This window comes from Leptonychotes weddellii, chromosome 2 (genome assembly GCF_054177405.1).
Source record: "Leptonychotes weddellii isolate Sample4059 chromosome 2, ASM5417740v2, whole genome shotgun sequence".
NCBI lineage: Eukaryota > Metazoa > Chordata > Mammalia > Carnivora > Phocidae > Leptonychotes > Leptonychotes weddellii.
The window spans coordinates 117,698,531-117,719,788 of record NC_138370.1 but is presented as its reverse complement, the minus strand read 5'-3'; the positions used below and the strand labels follow the sequence as shown (position 1 = coordinate 117,719,788).

Sequence of the window (21,258 nt, the reverse complement as noted above, 5' to 3'; positions counted from 1 at the left end):
GGTTAATATCGCTAATTTCTGAAGAGAAAAAAAACAACAAAGGAAGTGTCGGTAGCACTTGCTATGTAATTTTATAAACAGTGGCCAGAAAAAGGCTCGGAGAAGGTAACAATTAGGGAAAGACCTGCTTTGGAGGACTGACATAATTCAAGGACAGCATTCCAGGCAAGGGGAAGTGTACATGCAAAGGTCCTGGGGCAGAAGTCCACCAGCCTGCTGAGCAGCAGTGAGGAAGCCAGTGGGGCTAGAGAGGGGTGTGGGAAAGTAGCTGCAGATGAAGCCACATCACGAAGGGCCTGGCAGGTTGACAGGACTTTTAGTCTGTACTGGGCAACCTGGGAGATCCTGGAGGGTTCTGAGTAGAGGAATGACAGAACCTCACACAGATTTTTAAGGAAATCACTCTGGCTGCTGTGTTGAGAACATTCTGAAGGGGGCAAGGGAAGAAACTGTTAGGACACTTGAACCAACATGCCATTATCCTATATATCACAATCTGAGAAGATAAAAAAAAAAGATATCAACAAAAATTAAAATAGTCCCTGGGACTCTGCTGATCGGTTTGCTTTCAGAGCAATTCAACTCAACCCACAACCTCTGGTCACCATGCCTGTACACAGAGACTGGAGGTGCGAAGTAAATGTCCAGGACTGGTAACAACAGAAGTACGTATGGATACAATAGATAAAAATTTTTATTTACTTATTTAAATTCTCCTAAGACACAAAAAACAGACTGGTTTCCCCAAGTACAGCTTTTGGTAGTGAGTAAAGGTGACAACAAAGAACAATAAACCCCAACTTTCTACAGCAGCTTTTATTTTTCCCTAAAAATAAAGTCCGTTTTCCTACCATCATTCATTTAGATGAGATACAAATCAGGTGTCTTTTAAAGTGCCCAAACTCATACCATTCCCATAACTGCAGATGGGCATCATCCTGAGCAGAAGACTCAAGGTCACTCAAATCCTAAAGAGTTCCTGGTTTCTGAGACTAGGGAAGGATTTTGCTAGTAAATACTTGAACTAAATCCAGGCAAATATGGTCTACGTCTTCATCTTCTGGTTCTTAATTCATTAACATATTGCAAGACTGCTTCTTCAAATCTAATTATGTGGTAAAAAGACCTGAGAGTGTTTTGCCAAAGTTTGTTTTATTTATTTTTTGTTTTTAAGATTTTATTGCCAAAGTTTGTTTTAAAGATTCCTAGATCAACATCATTTGCTAATTTTCTATTCTACTACCTATACTTTTCTTTGCTTCATCTGTTTTCTTTTCCTTCCACAAATTCCCAAGGACAATCCCTAACAAAACTATTAGTCCTAGTGTTCGGTTGGAGGTAAATTTATCCCAACAATCCTCAGGTCTGTGGATGTCTAGAGTGTAGATCTGTAAGAGAAGATCATAATGCTGCATTAGAACTTAGTATAAACTTTTTGGCATCATAAATAAACACATCAGTACAGAGAAGACAACAGCACTTTGTTACAGGATTTTAAGAATGGGAAGCCCTTAATGTACCCCAAACTGTTTCCCAGGGAAGAAAAATCTACCATATCTCTCATTGGGTATCATCCAAGCCATGTCCTAAAGCCTTCCACTTGAGGGGTGCATGAATGCTCTGAGAGGCAACCCATGCTATTTTTCCTTCTATTTAGAAAGCTCCAAACCAGTTATTATTGACTGTTCTAAAATCTGCCTCCTACAACTCCTACCCTCCAGTTCTAGCTTTATTCCTTGGAGGAGTGTTTCTCAACAGGGGGACAAGTCACCTTTGGGAAGGACAACTCCCTACTGTGCAGGGCTGTCTAGTGCATTGAAAGATATTTACCATACCTGGCCCCACTCACTAAATGGCTACAGTGACCCCTCCCCAGTTTATTTATGATAACCAAATACACCCCCATGCATGTGTAATTCTTCCCATCCCCACACACAGAAGGGGATCTGGCAACCTAGATCTACTGTTAGTGACCTAGAACAAACATATTCCTTTTTCTCCGTAGTAGTCCTGCAAACGTATCAAGAAAGTCCCATGTCCCTGTCTTAGTCATTCCTAGGCTTATTAAGCATTAGCATCCCTCATTTTCCCAACTATTCTTTATTATATGGCCTGCGGACTTAAAATCATCATGATTTCCAGGGCGCCTGGGTGGCTCAGTCGTTAAGCGTCTGCCTTCGGCTCAGGTCATGGTCCCAGGTCCTGGAATCGAGTCCCGCATCGGGCTCCCTGCTCAGCGGGAAGCCTGCTTCTCCCTCTCCCACTCCCCCTGCTTGTGTTCCCTCTCTCGCTGTGCCTCTCTCTGTCAAATAAATAAAAATAAAATCTTAAAAAAAAATCATGATTTCCTTTTTTTCCAAACCTTAGAAGGCTATTCCATCTTAAAATATTGTGACAAGCACTAGAGAGAAGACCACAAATGCCATTTAGAATTATAAGGTGGCCTCCAAATATTTCTTACGGTATTTATAATTTTCCTCATAATTTCTGCCTTCCTCCACTAATATCCAAGTGCTTTATTAAATATGGATACACATCCATTATCCTGATCAGACAATCAATGGATGGAGACAACCCCCACAGAGCTGAGTTATGAGTAAGAGAGGATGCTACGAAATTCTGAGGAGGAAAATGGTGAAATCTAGAGAATCCTGGAGAATCACCAATTCCTGTCTTTTAGCTTTCCTCGTGAGGAAAACAATGAAGGTGATACGGCATGGGGTTTACCTTATGGACATTGGATTTTAGTTTCCTTCATACTGCTATGCAAGTCTTGCTTACACTGATAAGTAATTTGCAATAGTCTGTATACAACAGATCACCTACATACAGGCTAACATCTTTTTGGATCTGTTTGAAGAAAATAAAAGTAACGCTGATACAAAACTAGAGTCCATGTACAAGCTAGCTATTTCATTAAGATTAGATTTAGTTCATTCATTTTACAAAAGTCACTAATGTAGATTCACAATATAAGCTTGTGGGTACTGGCTGGATATCTTAAAATGACAGTTTCCCTCTATCTAGGCAGAACTCTGACAAGTTAGCACTTCTTGTCTTATCTGGCCTTGGTTGCTAATGCCAGGGGAACCCAAACTTATGAATGATTAGTTTGCTAACTACCATATCCATCACTGAAGCCCGCATAGTAAAAATATGGTTATGTTGATCAGTTTGTTTTCAGAGCAATTCAACTCAACCCACAACCTTCAGACACTGCTGAAATTTTCCAGACATGAATCAGAAGAAATTCCAGAAACATCAGAGGGAAAAAAAATAAATCTAGGTTTAGTTTTAGACTATTTCTCTAAAATAGTATAGCTAGCTTTTTTAGATGACATGTTGGGAGAGGGGAGGGGATGGTTCAAGGTAGAATAAGCCAAGTAGTTGTTTTAAGAAGTACCCTGCTTGGTAAACACAGAGGTTGTTTTGTTTAAATAATTTTTACAAATTTATACCAAGGAAAAAGGAGGGGAAAAAGAAAGAAAAAGGTCCAACCTGGTGTGCCAGATGGGCTCCTACAGCAGCCAGAGCAGTGTAGTAGGGGGCGGTCTGACCGCTGTTCACGCCCACCAGGCTCAGAGCCCCCAGCATCGCCACACTGAAGCCACTGAGCCACCGCTTGGTGTTGTCACGGAAACGCAGCGCCGTGGACTTAAGACCAATCAGAGCATCATCTCTTTTGTCCTAACACCAGAAAGCAGTAAGAAACTGTCCGGTTTTTATTGACATGCTATAAAATTCACCATTTGGATTGTACAACCATCACCACTACGTAATCCCAGAAGAAAGTGTCTTTCAAAGGACATAAGCTGTGGAAGCTGACAGTAACTCAGAGACACAGGCTGACTGGCAATGAATGCGCAGGACGAATCGAAGTTAAGTGTCACTGCTGAGATTATCTTCCAGCTCCATTTCCACATGTCGTTGTATTTCTTATAACCCTATTAATGACTCTTAACAACACACTGACGACATTTGAAGTAAAACTCAAGTCTAATTAGAGTTCTCAAATCTCAACAATTTCCCATACATTTTAGTTTCAATGTTGCTAAAATCACAGATGTAGAAAAATGCTCAACTGCCACCTAACCACATCCATTCACGTTTCATTTCTAGCTCAATTTATTCCATGCCTCTCCCATCAAATCCTTTCTGTATAAGGCAGAGCTAGTTTTTGGTGGTACACTCACATCTAGCTGACTGATCTCCTCCAGCAATTTAATTTCTAAGCATTTCCACATACTGTTGTATATATGGTCATGTGTTATCAGAGGCTACATGCTGAACTCTGCACCTACCAGCAGGCAGATAGCTATCTGATAGGCTATCTTCTGGGCACCAAATCCAAATAATGAATGTGGGGTTAGTGTATGTTTTTCCTCTCATACTGTAAGCTCAGAGGGGAGTCTGCTTCTCTCCCTCTCCCTTTGCCTCCCCACCCTGTACTCTTTCTCTCAAATAATCTTTAAAAGACAAAACAACAACAGTAACAAAAGTATTGATATGCCTGGCATATAAATACTGCTTAAGTGCTTGGAAGTAAGAATTGATCTCTTTAGTAAACATATATACACATGAAACAAAAATATTTTGTTGGTGCCAAGGAAGCGTGAATGATTTTCTTTTCAGAAAAAAATACTTTCCCTTTAATGTGGTTCATAAAGTTCTTAAATGGCAACAATAACTAAACCAAAGTTAAGAAAAGAAGATATTTTTTTTTACCTGGTGGGCATAGATAGTATCATATATTAGAGTCCACATAATTCCAGAAAAATAAAGAGGCAGGCAAACAGATGGATCACAGGAGCCCTTGACAGCAGACCATCCAAGTAATGCTCCCCAATTAAAAGACAGCCCTACAAATGGTGAGACAGAGAGGACAAGTCTAAATGCACTTTAGACTCCCAAAAAGAGGAGAGGGCATCAGCACGTAATAAGTGCTTCTATGCATTAGGCCCTGTGCACTGTTTTCTACTATGTCTCTTCCTGAAATTCTCTCAGCTCTCCATGGTGGTGACTACCTACATTGCACAAAAAAGGAGATAGGCTCAGAGAGATGAATGGGAAATTAAAATAACACATGTAACAGAATCCTATCACCCTGATAAACAGGAGGTTTCGTGAGAACAACATTTACCCTACCTAGTATGGTGCCTGGTGCAGTCATCGAGTAGTAGAAGCTGGGGTTTCAACTTAGACCTACCTGAGTCAAAACCCTGTGTTCTTTCCTTTATGACTTGACTTCCCCCATAAGCTACAGAAACAAGAGTATAGGCTGGTACACTTATTTATTCTGTAAGCCCATCTTCTCTGCAGACTATGAACAAACATCTACATGTGAACAGCTCCTAAATCTGCTTGTGCAACCAGATCACTTCCCTACACTTGAGACTAGACACTGGACTGTCTGCTGGACATCTCTACCTGCAAGTCCCTCAGGTACCTCATACTCAGTGGGTCCCACATGTCTCTTCTCAGAAACCCCTTTTCTTTTTTTATTCACTAAAAAAAAATAGCTCAAACAACTAGAATAGTTCTAGGAATATTCTAGCTTATTCTAGGAGTAGGTATTTTTGCAATAGATTCTGATTTCCCTACCTCTCTACCTTTGGCTCTCTCTGCCAAAAAATATTTATGGAATACCCATGATATACCAAGTGCTCTGCTAGACACTGGGCCACCCACATGCAAAGAGAGCTTTATCTGTTAGGCATTTACAATTTACAACTGCTGGGACAGACACAGCCCTCAGCATCTTCTCTTTTAGTTACTGCCGGTGAAATGAGTAAGCGCCACACCAGAGCACTGTGGGAGCCGGAGGCAAGACTGGCTCACTTTCTCCTCACAGAGATGGGCCATCTAAGCTTTCACATACTAACCCTGGTTCTGTTGCCTGACTGTGCTCTCTACCCCACTCCCCCAAGTCCTCAGGGCATCCAGATTGGTGACCTAAAGAGAAGGGCAGGGTCCAATCAGTTAATTTTTTCTTCACGACATACCCTGATTTTTTTTTTTTTTAAAGATTTTATTTATTTTTTGACAGAGAGAGAGAGACAGCGAGAGAGGGAACACAAGCAGGGGGAGTGGGAGAGGGAGAAGCAGACTTCCCGCCGAGCAAGGAGCCCGATGCGGGGCTCGATCCCAGGACCCTGGGATCATGACCCGAGCCGAAGGCAGACGCTTAACGACTGAGCCACCCAGGTGCCCCAACATACCTTGATTTTTAAAAGAGCATTTCAGAAAATAATAATGATGAGAATCTTAGTAAGTATGCAAAATTTCTTAGCCAATAAAAATGGCTAATTGCCCTCCCTTAAAATATGAAAATCTATTCTTGGTTTAGAAAATTTCATGACTGACTTGACATTTTCTCTCTGCCACATCATACACATACACACAAAAGTACAAGTCTGAGGGTACTGAAGGAAATACCTGTAGTTATTTCAAGCTCACCTAGGGCTAGTTGAGGCCAGTATGTAATTCTTTTCATTAGCGGGTAGGTGATGACAAGAAGCAGGGATGCTGCTCCCAGAGCTATACTGAAATCAAGAAAAGCCACTGAAGATTAGTATCACCATCTCTTAGAAATCACTAAAGACAACAATAGTAGTAATACTAACTGGAAAATGACTTATCTTCAGTTATCTTTTTTGTTATATAAAATTATTTTCCCAGACTTTAATTAGGGTAAAAGATGATTAGAAAATATTTTAAGTGTTACAAAACAACCGAACAAAACAATAATACATATACTGCTTCCGTGTATTAGGTGCTGTTCTGCTTTACATAGGTTAACTCATTATAACCTTCACCTCAAACCTAAGAGGTAGACAGTTTTATTCCACTTGCATTTTGCAGATGGGAGGAAACTAAAGCACAAAGAGATGAAGTAATTTGTTGACTGTCATCCAGCCAGTCAGTAGCAGGGCCAGGATTCAAACCTAAGGCAGGATGGCTCTAGAGTCCCACTTAATACCCACCATATGCCACTGCCTCTGTTTTTTCCAACATTAAGACAGCTAGTAAATGGAGATGTCCCAACAGGATTAGAGTCAGGATCCGCCCCCCCACCCCGATATGCACATGGGTGTTACTTCCCTAGGAGAGGATAAAGCATCTATAAAAGGATGACAGTGTAAGGTGTTCTTAGGTATCTCACAGCTCACCTAACACCGTCCTTCCAGGAAAAACCTTCTAAACGCATTTTCATGTGATGCTATCAGGCCAAAGTTTGTAATTAAGTCTAGTCTCTATAAAATGACACTTTTTTGCCTTTTTTTCCTCATTTATATATTTTATAAGTAGCCATCTGATGCACAGAAGTTTAACTTTGTCTCCATTAGAGATCTAGGAATGAATCCTTCCACTTTTGCCCTCTGTCATCGATTATGAGCGTGACTCTGGGGAAGACCTGGTTAATCTTTTTGCAAAATGAGTATAATCACTTCTATCTAATTTAGAGACACTGTCAGGATAAATAAAATTATACATTAAGGGTGTACACACACATCCATGTATGCATCTGGAAAAGCTATCAAAGTGCCATGTGTTTCTTAGGAAACACGTAATGGAAGTATAACGGTGGTTCAGAATAAATTAAATGCTGATCTTCTCATTCCTTTGGCTGAAAGCATTCTTGATTTTACGACATGTGGTGATTTCTTTATACTAGCTAACTTACAGATGCTCCATAAGGAGCCAATAAACAATTTTGTGATAAATTATTTCAATTTTATCTATTCCTACTTTCTCCATTTCAAAAGAGAGATTTTATACGTGATTCTGAAAAACACATTTACTATACCTGTAGTAATTCAGACACAGAAGAACACCCAGTGCCAAGGTCAGTTGTCCTCCGAGGAAAATAAAGGATCGAAAAATTGAAATGTCTCCAGCTGCTATTGGGCGATTCACTGTTCTTATCACCTTAATACATAAAAACATATACCTTAGCCTCATGTAATGGTTCAATCATGGATGTAAACATGTAATCAAGAGAATGGCCCAAGGCAGGCACTAAGGCAAAAATATGAATAAAAAGTGAAATCAACATTGGAAACACTGTCAAAAATCAAAACTTCATATTTAAAACAGAGCTTTGAAAGCACTAAAAATTCCCACCACTCATTCCCCTTTCTTTCCATCTCCCACTCCATCTCCAAACACACAAAATGAAGCAACTTCCTTATCTGGCTAGTTAGCTACCCAGCTTATTAGCAAGTATATGTTTAATTTCTACAGAGAAAAGAGAGACAATAATAATGGTAATTCTCAGGAAAGAGGAAATTGCAGTGAATGTTTTGATTACAGGAAGCACTGCAATCAGCAATCAAATGTAAAGAAAGAAAGAAGACAGATTACCTGGGTTTGAAAACGGGAGTGTTTTTGCCAAGCTATTTAAGGATGGATCTATAATCTAATATTAATTGTACCCAAATATAAAGGGCAGACTCAATGTAAGAATATGAACAGACAGAGCTATTATGTGGACAAATAAGATAAATTAGTTGTTATTTTCCTGTCTAAAGATCATGAAATGTGATTATTCTAAACTGAAGCATAAAAAAGCATAACCAAAATTTTCAACATTGTTAGAAGAACTCAGGATCTGGGATCCAAGAGCCCAGCACGTGAATACAGTTCCATCACCTAGCAGCTGTGTGAATTTTGGCAAATTACTTAACCTCTCTTGGACTTATGTTACTTACCTGTTAAAAGAAAAACAGAAAGAGAGAGGGAGAAGAAGAGAAAGAGGCAACAAGAACACTACCTCATAGAGTAAATGCAGTGTATAAAGCATACAGGTATGCAACATATGTTAAAACTATTAATATAACATATTTCCATTTTGATTTTGATTTATATCAAGGGTTAGCAAACTATGGCCTATGGGCCAAATCTAGCCTACTGCCTATTTTTATATGGCCTGTGAGCTAATAAGAATAGTTTTTACTTTTTTAGGCAATTGAAAATCAGTTTAAAAAAAGGGTATTGTATTATGACACATGAAAATAATATGAAATTCAAGTTTCAGTGTCCATAAATAAAATTCTATTGAAACAGAGATATACCCATTTGTTAATATATTGTATATGGCTGCTTTCATGCTCCAACAGAATCAAATAGTTGCAACAAAGATGGTATGGCCCACAAAGACTAAAATATTTACTATCTGTTCCTATTATAGAAAAAATTTGCTGACCCATTTTATAGCATGCTTCACTGTGCAATAAAACAGTTTGTCAAAAACTATAAGGACTCACCTTGGTTAGAGTGCCAGACTTGATCTTTTATTTTTGATTTGGTCCCTATAGTTCTAGTTGGAAATATATTTATGTCCTATATTTGTTTTAGAACATTATGATTATTCCAGCTAGTATGCGAGTGCTTACAATGTGCTACTATTCTAAGAGCTATGTGTGCATCACACCATTGAATCCTCATAACAACCCTGACTTTTAGCCACTCACAAATTCTTGCCATCTGTTTAAGCAGAGGCTTGGTAACTTTCCAAGGTCATGGACAGTGGGCAGCACAATCTATCTAGTACCCCTGACCACACTACTAACCACAGATTACACCATTCCTTCGGTAGTGATAATTACCTGGCTAAATTCAAAAGCCGAAAATAAACAAGTACTCCATCAAAAGACTAAAAATGATATAATATGATGATCAAAACATATTCTATGTTGTTTTTAATGAAACCATTTGCTCATAGCTTATAAAACTAAATCACTGGGGCGCCTGGGTGGCTGTCAGTTAAGCATCTGACTCTGGCTCAGGTCATGATCTCAGGGTCCTGGGATGGAGCCCTGCATCAGGCTCCCTGCTCAGTGGGGAGTCTGCTTGTCCCTCTTCCTCTGCCCCTCCCCCGCTCATTCTCTCTCTCTCTCTCTCTCTCTCTGAAATGTTCTCTCTCTCTCTGAAATAAGTATTTTTTAAAAATAAAATAAAACTAAATCATTAATACCTGTATGTTGAGATTATTTCAATGGTTATGGACCTAATGCTTATCACATGGTTGGTAGATTATACACAACATCAACAGAACACACTTAACTCATATCCGAATAACAATTTACTTATCATTTAATATATTAGCAATTTACTTATTATCTAACATACTAAACAAAACCCTGAGCCACAAACATATCCTTAGTGATATACAGTCTTTAAGAAACTGTGAGATATGCGTTACAACTTGGCCAAGCTTTTTAACTCATCCTTTAAAATACAAAAACCTGTTCTGTTTCTTTACACTAATAATGAACTATCTGAAAGAGAAATTAAGAAAACAATCTCGGGGCGCCTGGGTGGCTCAGTCGTTAAGCATCTGCCTTGGGCTCAGGTCATGATCCCAGGGTCCTGGGATTGAGCCCCCATCGGGCCCTTGCTCAGCTGAGAGCCTGCTTTTCCCTCTCCCACTCCCCCCGCTTGTGTTCCTTCTCTAGCTATCTCTCTCTGTGTGTCAAATAAAGAAAATCTTTAAAAAAAAAAAAAAACTCTCATTTACAACTGCAGTAAAGAATAAAATACCTAGAGACAAATTTAACCAAGGGGGTGAAAGACCTGTATACTGAAAACTACAAGACATTAATGAAAGAAATTAAAGACACAAATATATGGAAAGATATTTCATGCTCATGCATTGGAAGAATTCATATTGCTAAAATGTCCATACCTCTCAAAGCAATATATAGATTCAATGCAATCCCATCAAAACTCCAATGGCATTTTTCACAGAAATAGATGTCCCTAAAATTTGTGTGGAACCACAGAAGACTGCAAGTAGCCAAAGCAATCTTGAGAAAGAACAAAGCTGGAGGCATCACACTTCCTGATTTCAAACTATACTACAAAGCTACAGTAATTAAAACAGAATGATTTTGGCATAAAAACAGACATATAGATTAATGAAACAGAACAGAGAGCCCAGAAATAAACCCACACATTTACGGTCGACTGATTTATGACAAAGGAGCCAAAACTATAGAACAGTCTCTTCAATAAATGGTGCTGGGAAAACTGGACAGCTATATGAAAAAAGAATAAATCTGGATTCCTATCTTACAGTATACACAAAATTAACTCAAAATGGTTTAAAGACTTGCACATAAGACCTAAAGCCATAAAACTCTTAGAAGAAAACATAGCAATAAGCCCCTTAACACAGGTCTTGGCAATGATTTTTTTGTATCTGACACCAAAAGTAAAAGCGACAAAAGCAAAAATAAAGTGGGACTGCATCAATCTAAAAAGCTTCTGCACAGCAATGGGAACCATCAACAAAATGAAAATCAACCTACTGAATGGGGGAAAATATTTGCAAATCATATATCTAATAAGGGGTTAATATCCAAATATATAAAGAACTCATATAACTAAAAAACAAACAGAAAACAAAACCCAAAAATCCGAATAAAAAATGGGCAGAAGACATGAATAGACGTTTTTCCAAGAAGACATATAGATGGCCAACAGATGCAAGAAAAGATGCTCAAGATCACTAATCAGAGAAATGCAAACAAAACCACAATGAGGTATCATCTCACACCTATTAGAATGGCTATTATCAAAAAGACAAGAAGTACGTTTTGGTGAGGATGTGGAGAAAAGGGAACTCCTGTGCATTATTAGTGGAACATAAATTGTTGCAACCACTGTGGAAAACAGTACAGTGGTTCCTCAAAAAATTAAAGATAGAACTACCGTATGATCCAGAATTCCACATCTGGGTATCTATCCAAGGAAAATGAATATATTAATTCGAAAAGATGTATGTGCCCCCATGTTCAGCATTATTTACAATAGCCAAGATATGGAAACAATCTAAGTGTCCATTGATGGATGAATGGATAAAAAAAAAACAAAAAACAAAACTGTGGTACACACACACATATACACAAAATGGAATAATACTATTCAGCCATTAAAAAAAATCTTCCCGTTTTGCAACAACATGGATCAATCTCAAGGGCATTATGCTCAGTGAAATAAGTCAGATAGAAAGACAAATACTGTATGATCTCTCTTACATATGGAATCTAAAACAAACAAAACAAAACAAAAACTCAAGCTTATAAAAAAAAAGAGAACAGGCTGGTGGTTGCCAGAGGCAGGGGCTGGGAGGAGCTGCGTGGGAGAAATGCGTGAACTGATTTTTTTTTTTCTTCCATTTAAATAAATGGAACAAAAACTAAAAAGAAATTAGATTTTAAAAAGAGAAAGGCACATAACATTTTAAGTCATGTTAGCAAAACCTCCTCAACAGCTATAAAACACTCATTTAAGAGCTTTGTTATATGTGTATATAGAATCTGGACTCTTCTAATCAGAAAAATGTCATAGGGGAGATAAAAGGTATCTAATCAATAACCTTTTACCTAAGGAGAAAAAGAATCACTTAAGGGAAAACTAAAATGGTCAGATTTTGTTAATTAAAAGTTGGTTGGTTTGAATACATTATTATTTTTTTTTAATTTTTTTTTTTTTTAATATTTATTAGACAGAGAGAGAGACAGCGAGAGAAGGAACACAAGCAGGGGGAGTGGGAGAAGGGGAAGCAGGCCTCCCACAGAACAGGGAGCCCGATGTGGGGCTCGATCCCAGGACCCTGGGATCATGACCTGAGCCGAAGGCAGACGCTTAACGACTGAGCCACCCAGGCGCCCCTATTTTTTTAATTAACCTTTTTCTTTTGAGATAATTGTAGATTCACATGCAGTTTTTAAAAAACATCTTTGCATTTTAAAAAATATAAAGATCCCATGTACCCTTTATCCAGTTCCCCCCAAGAGTAACATCTGCAAAACTTTACAGTTCAATAAAATATTACAACCAGAATTTTGACATCAGCTGCTCTAAACATGTTCAAGAATTATTTTGAAGTGATATATACCAGAAGCCTCAATCATATGATTATGCAGAATTATGAACCCCAAATCAAGAAAGTATGCATCTCCCGGCATGAATCGACTTATCCCAACTGGGTCAGTGGGGTAGAGAGATGTGTTCAGCATCAGTTCCTGCCACCTGCCACAATCCTATCCTACAGCGACACACAAAGCACAGCCCTGCGGTTGTTAAGCTTTATACTTTATCTCCCAGCCACGCCTCGTTACCTGCTGTTCCCTCTGCCCAGAGCCACCTTCACTCTCCAGCCCATGCTTTTCTTGCCATCTTATTCTGACACAGTTCATAGGTCACCCCCCGGAAAGTTCTCTCTGCTCCCTTCGGCTGAGATAGGGGATCTTCAGTAAGTTGCCCTGTGGACACCACTCTCATAACAGTACTGCTGGAGTGTAACTATAAAACTGTGACGTCAGGAATACTGTCTTTCATCCATGAAATCTCTGAAAGCCTATCACTATGTCTCACACACAGCAAGTATTCAATAAATATTTTTTTTTAATTAAAAAAGGCATTGTGATACTGTTCTTATAAACTAAAAATCATTACAGGTGTGTCTTGCTAAAGGAAAATTTAGATCAGTATGAAAGGCAAACAAGGATGATTATTATTCACTTTATATACATGTATATAGGATTATTTATTTTATATAATTCACCATGGGTTTCTTTTAAATTGAAAGTTTACTTGATTATTTACTCAAGCATTTAATGAATGATCTCATACTTTTTTATGGGAGAGTCGCTAGGATAAAAGGCAAACAAGATGGATGCTTCCCTTGAGAAAATAACTGTCTGTTGAGGAAGAAGTAATTATACATATGCATTAGAATACGCACAGAAAAGGGGCGCCTGGGTGGCTCAGATGGTTAAGCATCTGCCTTCGGCTCGGGTCATGATCCCAGGGTCCTGGGATCAAGCCCCACGTCCGGCTCCTGGCTCAGCGGGGAGCCTGCTTCTTTCTCTGCCTCTCCCCCTGCTCGTGCTCTCTCTCTCTCTCTGTATCCCTGTGTCTTGAGTGAATAAATAAAATCTTTAAAAAAAAAAAAAAAAGAATACGCATAGAAAATAATCCAGAGAAACATAATGCATCAAACTGTTAAGTGAAGCTTCTCTGGGGGTTTGGAAGAGGAGATAAGAAAGACTTGCACTTTCCATACTTTCTATTTCTGTACTGTCTGAATTTTTCAGATTAAACAAGTACTATTTTTCTAAGGAGAAAAAAAAAGAACAAAAATTACATTTTTTAAAGAAACAATTATAGCAAATGCTAATAGGGGCTTCCTTGGCTTATTTTAATTAAGATTTGATTTATAGAAGAATAGTTACAACTCCAGTATATATCTCAAAGGAAAGAGCGACCGTTCTTTTGGATGCGCAAAAGTTCAGGATGAACTTCTCATTTTGCTCCTAACATCCTTCCCTTGGCCTTCTAAGTTCTAATTCATTCTGTAAGAATGAAGTACACGCCCCACCTGCAGGGCTGCTCTCGTGTGGGGAAAGGAAAGGAGGAGCGCTGCACAGTGCAATACCAGCTACTCAACTGAAAAACGGCACTTCTCGTGCTGGATCTCAGTGAGTCCACTAAATGATCCTTTGCCACCTGTGGACTTCAAAAGTGATGCCACCATGTCACTCTGCTGAATTGAGAGGAGCCTCCCTATTCCTTTTCAGGAAGAAACTACCTTTTTATCATAGTCCCGGTCCCACATGTCATTAATAGTACAGCCTGCTCCGCGCATCAGAACAGCTCCAGTGCCAAAGAGGGATAACATGTACCAATCTGGAAAACAACCTGGTTCAGCTGCTAGCCCAATGCTCCAAGTACACGGCAGATACAGCAGCCAGGTGCCTAAGCAAAAATACAAAGACAAAAAAGGTACACATTCGAGTTAGTTAACTGTCTTCCTTTGTTCAAACACTACATCCCAAAGAAGTAAAGAACACAAAATCAAAAACACATGACAAAACTGGGAAAATAAATGAACAACTCAAATCTTTGGCCCAATACGCAGGGTTCCCAGAAACTGAGAAGAGATCAATAGTCCAACGGAAAAACAGACCAAAAAGATTACAGAAGTTCACACAAAAAGAAATACAAATGACTCTTATTTATATGAAAGATCAACTTTCAGAATAACACATCAAAATTACATTGAGGTAACATTTTTCACATGTCAGACTGAGTCTGACAACACACCCTGGGGAGTCAGATACTCACACATTTCTCATGAGGTTACAAAGCAGTCCACCCCTATGGAGGGCAACCAAACTATTTTTACCGTGCATATGCACCCCCAAACACCAAATACATACACTTGAATATCAGTATATTCATAGGCCATGTCAGGGAGGATACAGTAGAAACTGATACTTGCCTCTGGGGACGGGAACTGGGTGGCTGGGAGACAGGGGAGAAAGACTTAGTTTTCACTCTACACCTTTGCACTTTCTGAATTTTGTATCATATGCATATATTACCTGCTAAAAAAAAGTTAGCAAAACTTTCTTCTATTGTTAGTACAATAAAAGAAAAATGGTCTTGCAGGAAGGAGGTCATTAACCTACTGTTTTTTAAATATTTTGCAGCTCCATGCTCAGGTGGCATTAGTTCTTGGTACTTAGCCCCTAAACTAGATGAAATTAAGCTCAAACCAAATAGATTGTACAGAAAAGAGATTTCACATGTAAACTTTGATATTCTACTTTCAAAAGAAAGTCTTTCAACAAGTGTTTGGATATGGTGCCTATTACGATAAATTCTGATCTTTACTTCCCAATTTAGATATATCAGAGAAAAAGGAGATGTGGCTAAATAAAGATGAGATCTTATACAAAAATGGCCAACTGACAAAGTGCCTATAATCATATTTAAACTTTGTAAGTTTAAGCTTTATTCATTTACAGGTATTTTTAAAGCACATACAGGAACTGAGAATACAACAGTGACTAAGGGAGAGAGGCTTATAAATAAAAAGGAAGAAACACGGTTAAACAATAATAAAATCAATTCAAAAACAGGGCAAATACAGGGTCCTACAAAGGCATAAAACAGTGCCACCCAAGTCACTGGGGGAGGGACCACGGAGGACAGAGCAGAAAAGACAAGGAGAGGCTGAAAACAAGAAAGGGCCAGTTCAGGCTTGAATTCAGATTCAGGTTGTCCTGAACAGACTCCTATTTGATGTGTCCCATAGAAAACTAAAGCAACAACAGCTAACATTTACTGAAATGTTAGCTACTATTCTAAATGCTTTACACACACAGACTCATTTAATCCTCCACCACACCCTTACAGAGTGGGCACCAGTATTGTTCCTATTTTACAGATGAGGAAGCAAACGCCCAGAGAGGTTAAGTGTTTAACTACTTCCTTTTTCCTGGGTCTACCAGTATAGCTCAGAGGGACAGAGTGACCCTGCCCTGACAGGAACAAAAGAACACCACTTCAAAGGCATGATTTTCCTGGTGCAATTAGAACTGAAGGGTCTAGGGGCGCCTGGGTGGCTCAGTTGTTAAGCGTCTGCCTCCGGCTCAGGTCATGATCCAGGGGTCCTGGGATCGAGCCCCGCATCGGGCTCCCTGCTCCGCAGGAAGCCTGCTTCTCCCTCTCCCACTCCCCCTGCTTGTGTTCCCTCTCTGGCTGTCTCTCTCTCTGTCAAATAAATAAATAAAATCTTTAAAAAAAAAAAAAAAAGAACTGAAGGGTCTATTTAAAAAAAGAATTCTAGACAGAAAAGATGTGTAGTCACCTACAGCATTTTTGCGTTAGCAACAAAATTTCCTTCGCCGTCAGTCTACATTACAGGTACTATATTCACTTACCTATAGGAATCTGTACGGCACTCCTATAGATGAGGGGGGCTTCCTATAATGAAGGGGAAAGTCAGACATTCGGTTTGATGTCTGCCACTAAGAAATGGAGTGATGCTAGACCCTAAAGTATATTAAACTTTAAGGTTCAGTCTTCTTCACATATAAATGAGGGGAAAGACTATCTACCTCAGAACTGCTATTAGCAAAGGATACTGGTGATGATGCAAAAACAGTAAGAGCAAACATGTACCTGTTACTATGTCCCAGGTGCTGTCACTGAACACTTTTGATTCTCATTACAAATCTACGAGATGGGTAGTTTTTATGATACCCACTTAACAAATACAAAAACTGAAGCACAGAGGAAGTAATTTGCCCAAGATCACAAAGGCAAAAAGTGGCAGAGTTCAAATTTAAACTCACGTAGCCTGGCTCTCATCTGTCTAAGGCCAATACTATCACTCAGTATACCTAAATTGCTACATACACTTAAGTTCTTATTGCTCCTTTGCGCTCCTGATTTGCAGCCACAGTTCTTGCCTCTCTTCCCTTTGGTACTTTCATTATTCTCTCTTCCGTGAAGAAGGATGCAGAGGTAACGAGGATGCAAACAGGTTTCAGAAAGAAATGTCTATTGTAGAAAAAGAAAAAATGCTCTGAGAGATGAAATAAATTGAACAAGTTCTGAGAGGAGGTGGTGGGCAGACCAAAAAACCTGTGAAAATGGAACCTAAGATTCTTTTAATTACATATTATCTTCAAGACAACATAATCACCCATAAATGCAGTAAAACAAAAATTACACCACCAATTTAGTGTAAAGAGTGCCACCTGCTGAAACTTTCTGAACTACCGTAGTCTGTGACACATCTGAAAGAAGTTGTAATCCATTCTGAAAAACAATGAATTCCACTTTGGCTTACAAAAACAAGATCCAACTTCAACAAAGTAAAACAATGAACGTAAAATTGCCCCATGAAAGAATAATTTAAATAAAGAAATATCAAACCTGCGATTCTACTGTCAATTTATTGTCCCTGGCATATAGTAAGGGCTCAAAAAATGTTTGTTGAATGAATTGTAACATAGTACTATTAGTAAATTGTCTAAAAAACCCCGCAATCATCATCTTATTTAGAACTAAAGCAGGCAGGCTGGTATCCTCTTAACATACGTAACTACTAACCCAGTTTTCTTCAATTCCCACTTCTCGAGTACTAATGCCTAACATTTCTTGAGCACTTATTATGGCAGGCACTGTTCTAAGGACTTCACACACATATGTATAAATGAGTTCTCCTGACAACCTTATAAAGTCAGTACTATTAGCATCTTCATTGTATGGATGAGAAATGAAGAGGTCTGGTTCCAGAGCTTTATTCATACCTCTTGGTAGCTAGCCTCTCATTATGTGGTGGGGTGGTTTAGCCACTAATGTAAAAGCCAGAGGTTTGTGGAAATGGGAATAATGGCAGCTGCTCATCTACCCTGGATGTTTGTAGGCCTATGCTGTTGCTGCGTGACACAGACACCAAAACAGGATTATAGTTACGCTTCAGATGAGAACTGGGCTTGGATGTGTATGCCTATCAACTTTTATCTGGCCCCAAAATGCAAGGGGTCGTGAAGCCAGGACTGCGCTTTTAATTTGCTTTTATACTTTAATAGCTAATTGTTTTAACACTAGTGCTCTGATCCCAAATAAGTGGTGCATAAACCTAGAATACCATAAGCAAGACCTAATTTGGGGTCTTGGCTGGGCAGAGGTGGAGTGACTGTATCTAGGCATCCAAATGGATTTCCATGCATTGCCACGGCAAATGCCATCATCTAGGTTCCTGGAGTTCAGGCTCCGCCCCTCCCTTCCCACTGTCCATCCTTCTTCGGTCTTATCCAGCCTTGCCTCTCAGTGTTTTCTACACCCACCGGCCATTCCAGATCAGCTCACATCCTTGGCGTTTCACCTCTCCACCCTTGAGTCTTTGCAAAAACATCTCTCCCACCCATCAAGATTTCTTCTCTCTTCTACAAAATCTACCTGTTCTTTGAGATCCAATTTGTTCTTGACACTTTCTAGCAGTGGAGATCCACGGTAACTACTCTTTTAACTGTAGCACTTGCCATCTGTACCACTAACATTTGATCTACTTTCCTAGCTCACCCAATAATTTGTCTTTTTCAACTAGACTAGGAGTTCCTTGGAAGCAGGGAGTTTCCAGAGATCTTTCTGTCCCTGAGACTAGGCGATGTGGTAGGAATTCGTCTGATACTACTGCCAGGCTCTACAGTAGGCACTAGATAGAAATGTCCCATATATGGTTCATCCGGTCTGGCTCTGCTTTCCTCAACGTCATTACAGTTTTAGTTCTTTGCTTTGGGAGCCTTACAGAATTATGGGAAGGATCTAACAATGAATGTGGAAGTGCTTCAATACTGTAAATAAAGGGACACGAGAACGGAATTTCCGCTCGATGCACTGTTTAAACGAGGACTGTGGAATGAGCCAACTTTTTGCTCGCCGGGAGCCCTCCGGATTCAGGGGGATGGAAAGCCGGACGGCCACTTCGGAGTCCGGGTGTCCGGGTGTCCGGAGAGTACCGGGCGCCTTCGTTTCCATTACGCTCGCAGCCTCCCCGACCTGCGGCGCCGCGCGCTGCGGCCCGTCCGCCCGCACTCACCAATGGGCTTGTCCAACCGCATGAGGCGCAAGTAGGGCTGCAGAGGGCGCGGCGCCGAATTCACCACCGCCGCGGCCAACAGGCTGAGCCGACTCCTGCGCGGTCCCGGCCCCGCAGAAGGCTGCCAGTGCCCCGCGCGGGGCGCGCCACACGCACGCGCCAGGGCCAGGGCGCGGGAGTCCCGCCGCCATGAGTGCGTCAGGACCTGCAGGCCCCGCGCGACGGCCGCGCCGCGAGCGCCCAGCATGGCGCTTGGGAGGGCGTGGCCCCGCACCGGCCTGAGGTCATTCCCTGGCGTCAGGTCGCGGCAGGCTTGCGCAGTGACGTCAGTGAGTGACGGTCCACGTCCACCGGCTCTGAGTGGGAATGTGGTCCGAGCGTTTCTAGTAACGGCGAGGGAGCGTTATCGTGGTCCCTTTAACCTTGGGGGCGGCGTTCCCCGAGATACTTAGCGTTAAGAGGAATTCCTATTATCAGCTTTCCCAATAAATGAACAAGGATAGTGTTTACTCACTTGGAACAGTTATACCAGGAAAAAAAGGAAACCTCGTAAAACCTACCAAAATACTGATTTGCGGGCAGGTGTTTCCTTTTTAAAGCGGAAAGGGCACCAAGCGCCAAATATAAGGATGTAAATTAAAACCGTGCTCAGAGTTAAGGGACATTCATTCATTACACAAGTGAAAACCTTAAATTTGACAGTTCAGAGGAGTTTGTGTAATCAAGAGGCAGTGAGCTTGTGGGATGGTAAGAGCCTGCAGCTAGAACATCCGGTCGTGCTCTTAATTATAGACAATTCTCGGATAGCGCTGTCCGCCAGGCGCTGTTAACAGGCGCTATGCATGTATTATCCCATTTAACCACTTAGTAACCGTAGGTAAGTCACTCATCTGCATTGTAGTATTCTAGAGAATTGAGTTAGTCTTTAAGCTCTTTTCCTTAAAACCAGTGATTCTGTGCTATCTTGAGTCTCCAGTGGTGGCGAGGAGGGGGCAGTCCTTAATAATTCTACAAAACTAGCTCACCGCTTGTTCGCTGATTGTAGACGGAGGGATCAAGGCATTGGGAAATTTTGCTATATAATTGCCTTGGCCTTTGGAAAGATGGGTTTCTGTATATCAAAGCATATCAAGGATCTAGATTGTGCCCAAAGTGGAATATATCTATATCATGTGATCCTTAGTTATATTTCTTGGAAGCCTTTCAGTGTATATTTATGTAGAGTTGAGGGGAAAATCCCACCTTTTCCTTTCCTTTTTATTTTTAAAGATTTTATTTATTTATTTCAGAGAAAGAGAGGAAGGGAGAGTGAGCAAGCGGGGGGGGGGGGGGGCGGGGAGGGGGGAGGGCCGGGAGAGGGAGAAGCAGACTCCCTGCTGAGCAGAGAGCCCTGGGATCATGACCTGAGCTGAAGGCAGACACTTAACTGACTGAGCCACCCAGGTACCCCTTCCTTTCCTTTTCATCATTTTTAGAAGATTTAAATTTGGAGTGAGAATGCTGTGCATTGTCCTGTCTCTGATGAAAGGAAGTCTGGGGAGGTACAGAGAAAACTGAAACTTTCAGAGCGGACAGCCCTTCCTCTGCAGCTTGGTGCAAAAGTGCTCTTCCCAGACATGATCTGCAATTGTCACCATCAATGAGAGTGCCCTTGTCTGGAGCTAGGCTTCTAGCTTCCTTGGTGGGCTCATTACTTTAGAGCAATCATTAGACCTGTCATCAGAGCAGTTTTTGTGTTTGTTGGAGAAAGAGCCCTAGAGCTGGATTGGGGTGGGGAGTGGGGGGAATTGGGGTGGGGGGGAAGGGATGAAGGTGAAAGTTGAGTTTCTGAGTTAAGTATTTTCTTTGAT

General features: G+C 40.4%; 1 protein-coding gene across 1 annotated transcript; it reads right to left on the bottom strand.

The window, feature by feature from the left end:
• Positions 1-676: 676 nt before the first annotated feature.
• On the bottom strand, positions 677-19,681 carry COQ2 (coenzyme Q2, polyprenyltransferase). Its single transcript, XM_006747043.3, has 7 exons — positions 19,409-19,681; positions 14,600-14,766; positions 7,808-7,929; positions 6,457-6,542; positions 4,726-4,859; positions 3,499-3,687; positions 677-1,388 (listed from the first exon to the last, which is right to left on the bottom strand). The coding sequence occupies exons 1-7, from the start codon at positions 19,653-19,655 to the stop codon at positions 1,224-1,226; spliced, it is 1,110 nt and encodes a 369-aa protein (XP_006747106.2). The 5' UTR covers positions 19,656-19,681; the 3' UTR covers positions 677-1,223.
• Between the last annotated feature and the right edge of the window lie 1,577 nt (positions 19,682-21,258).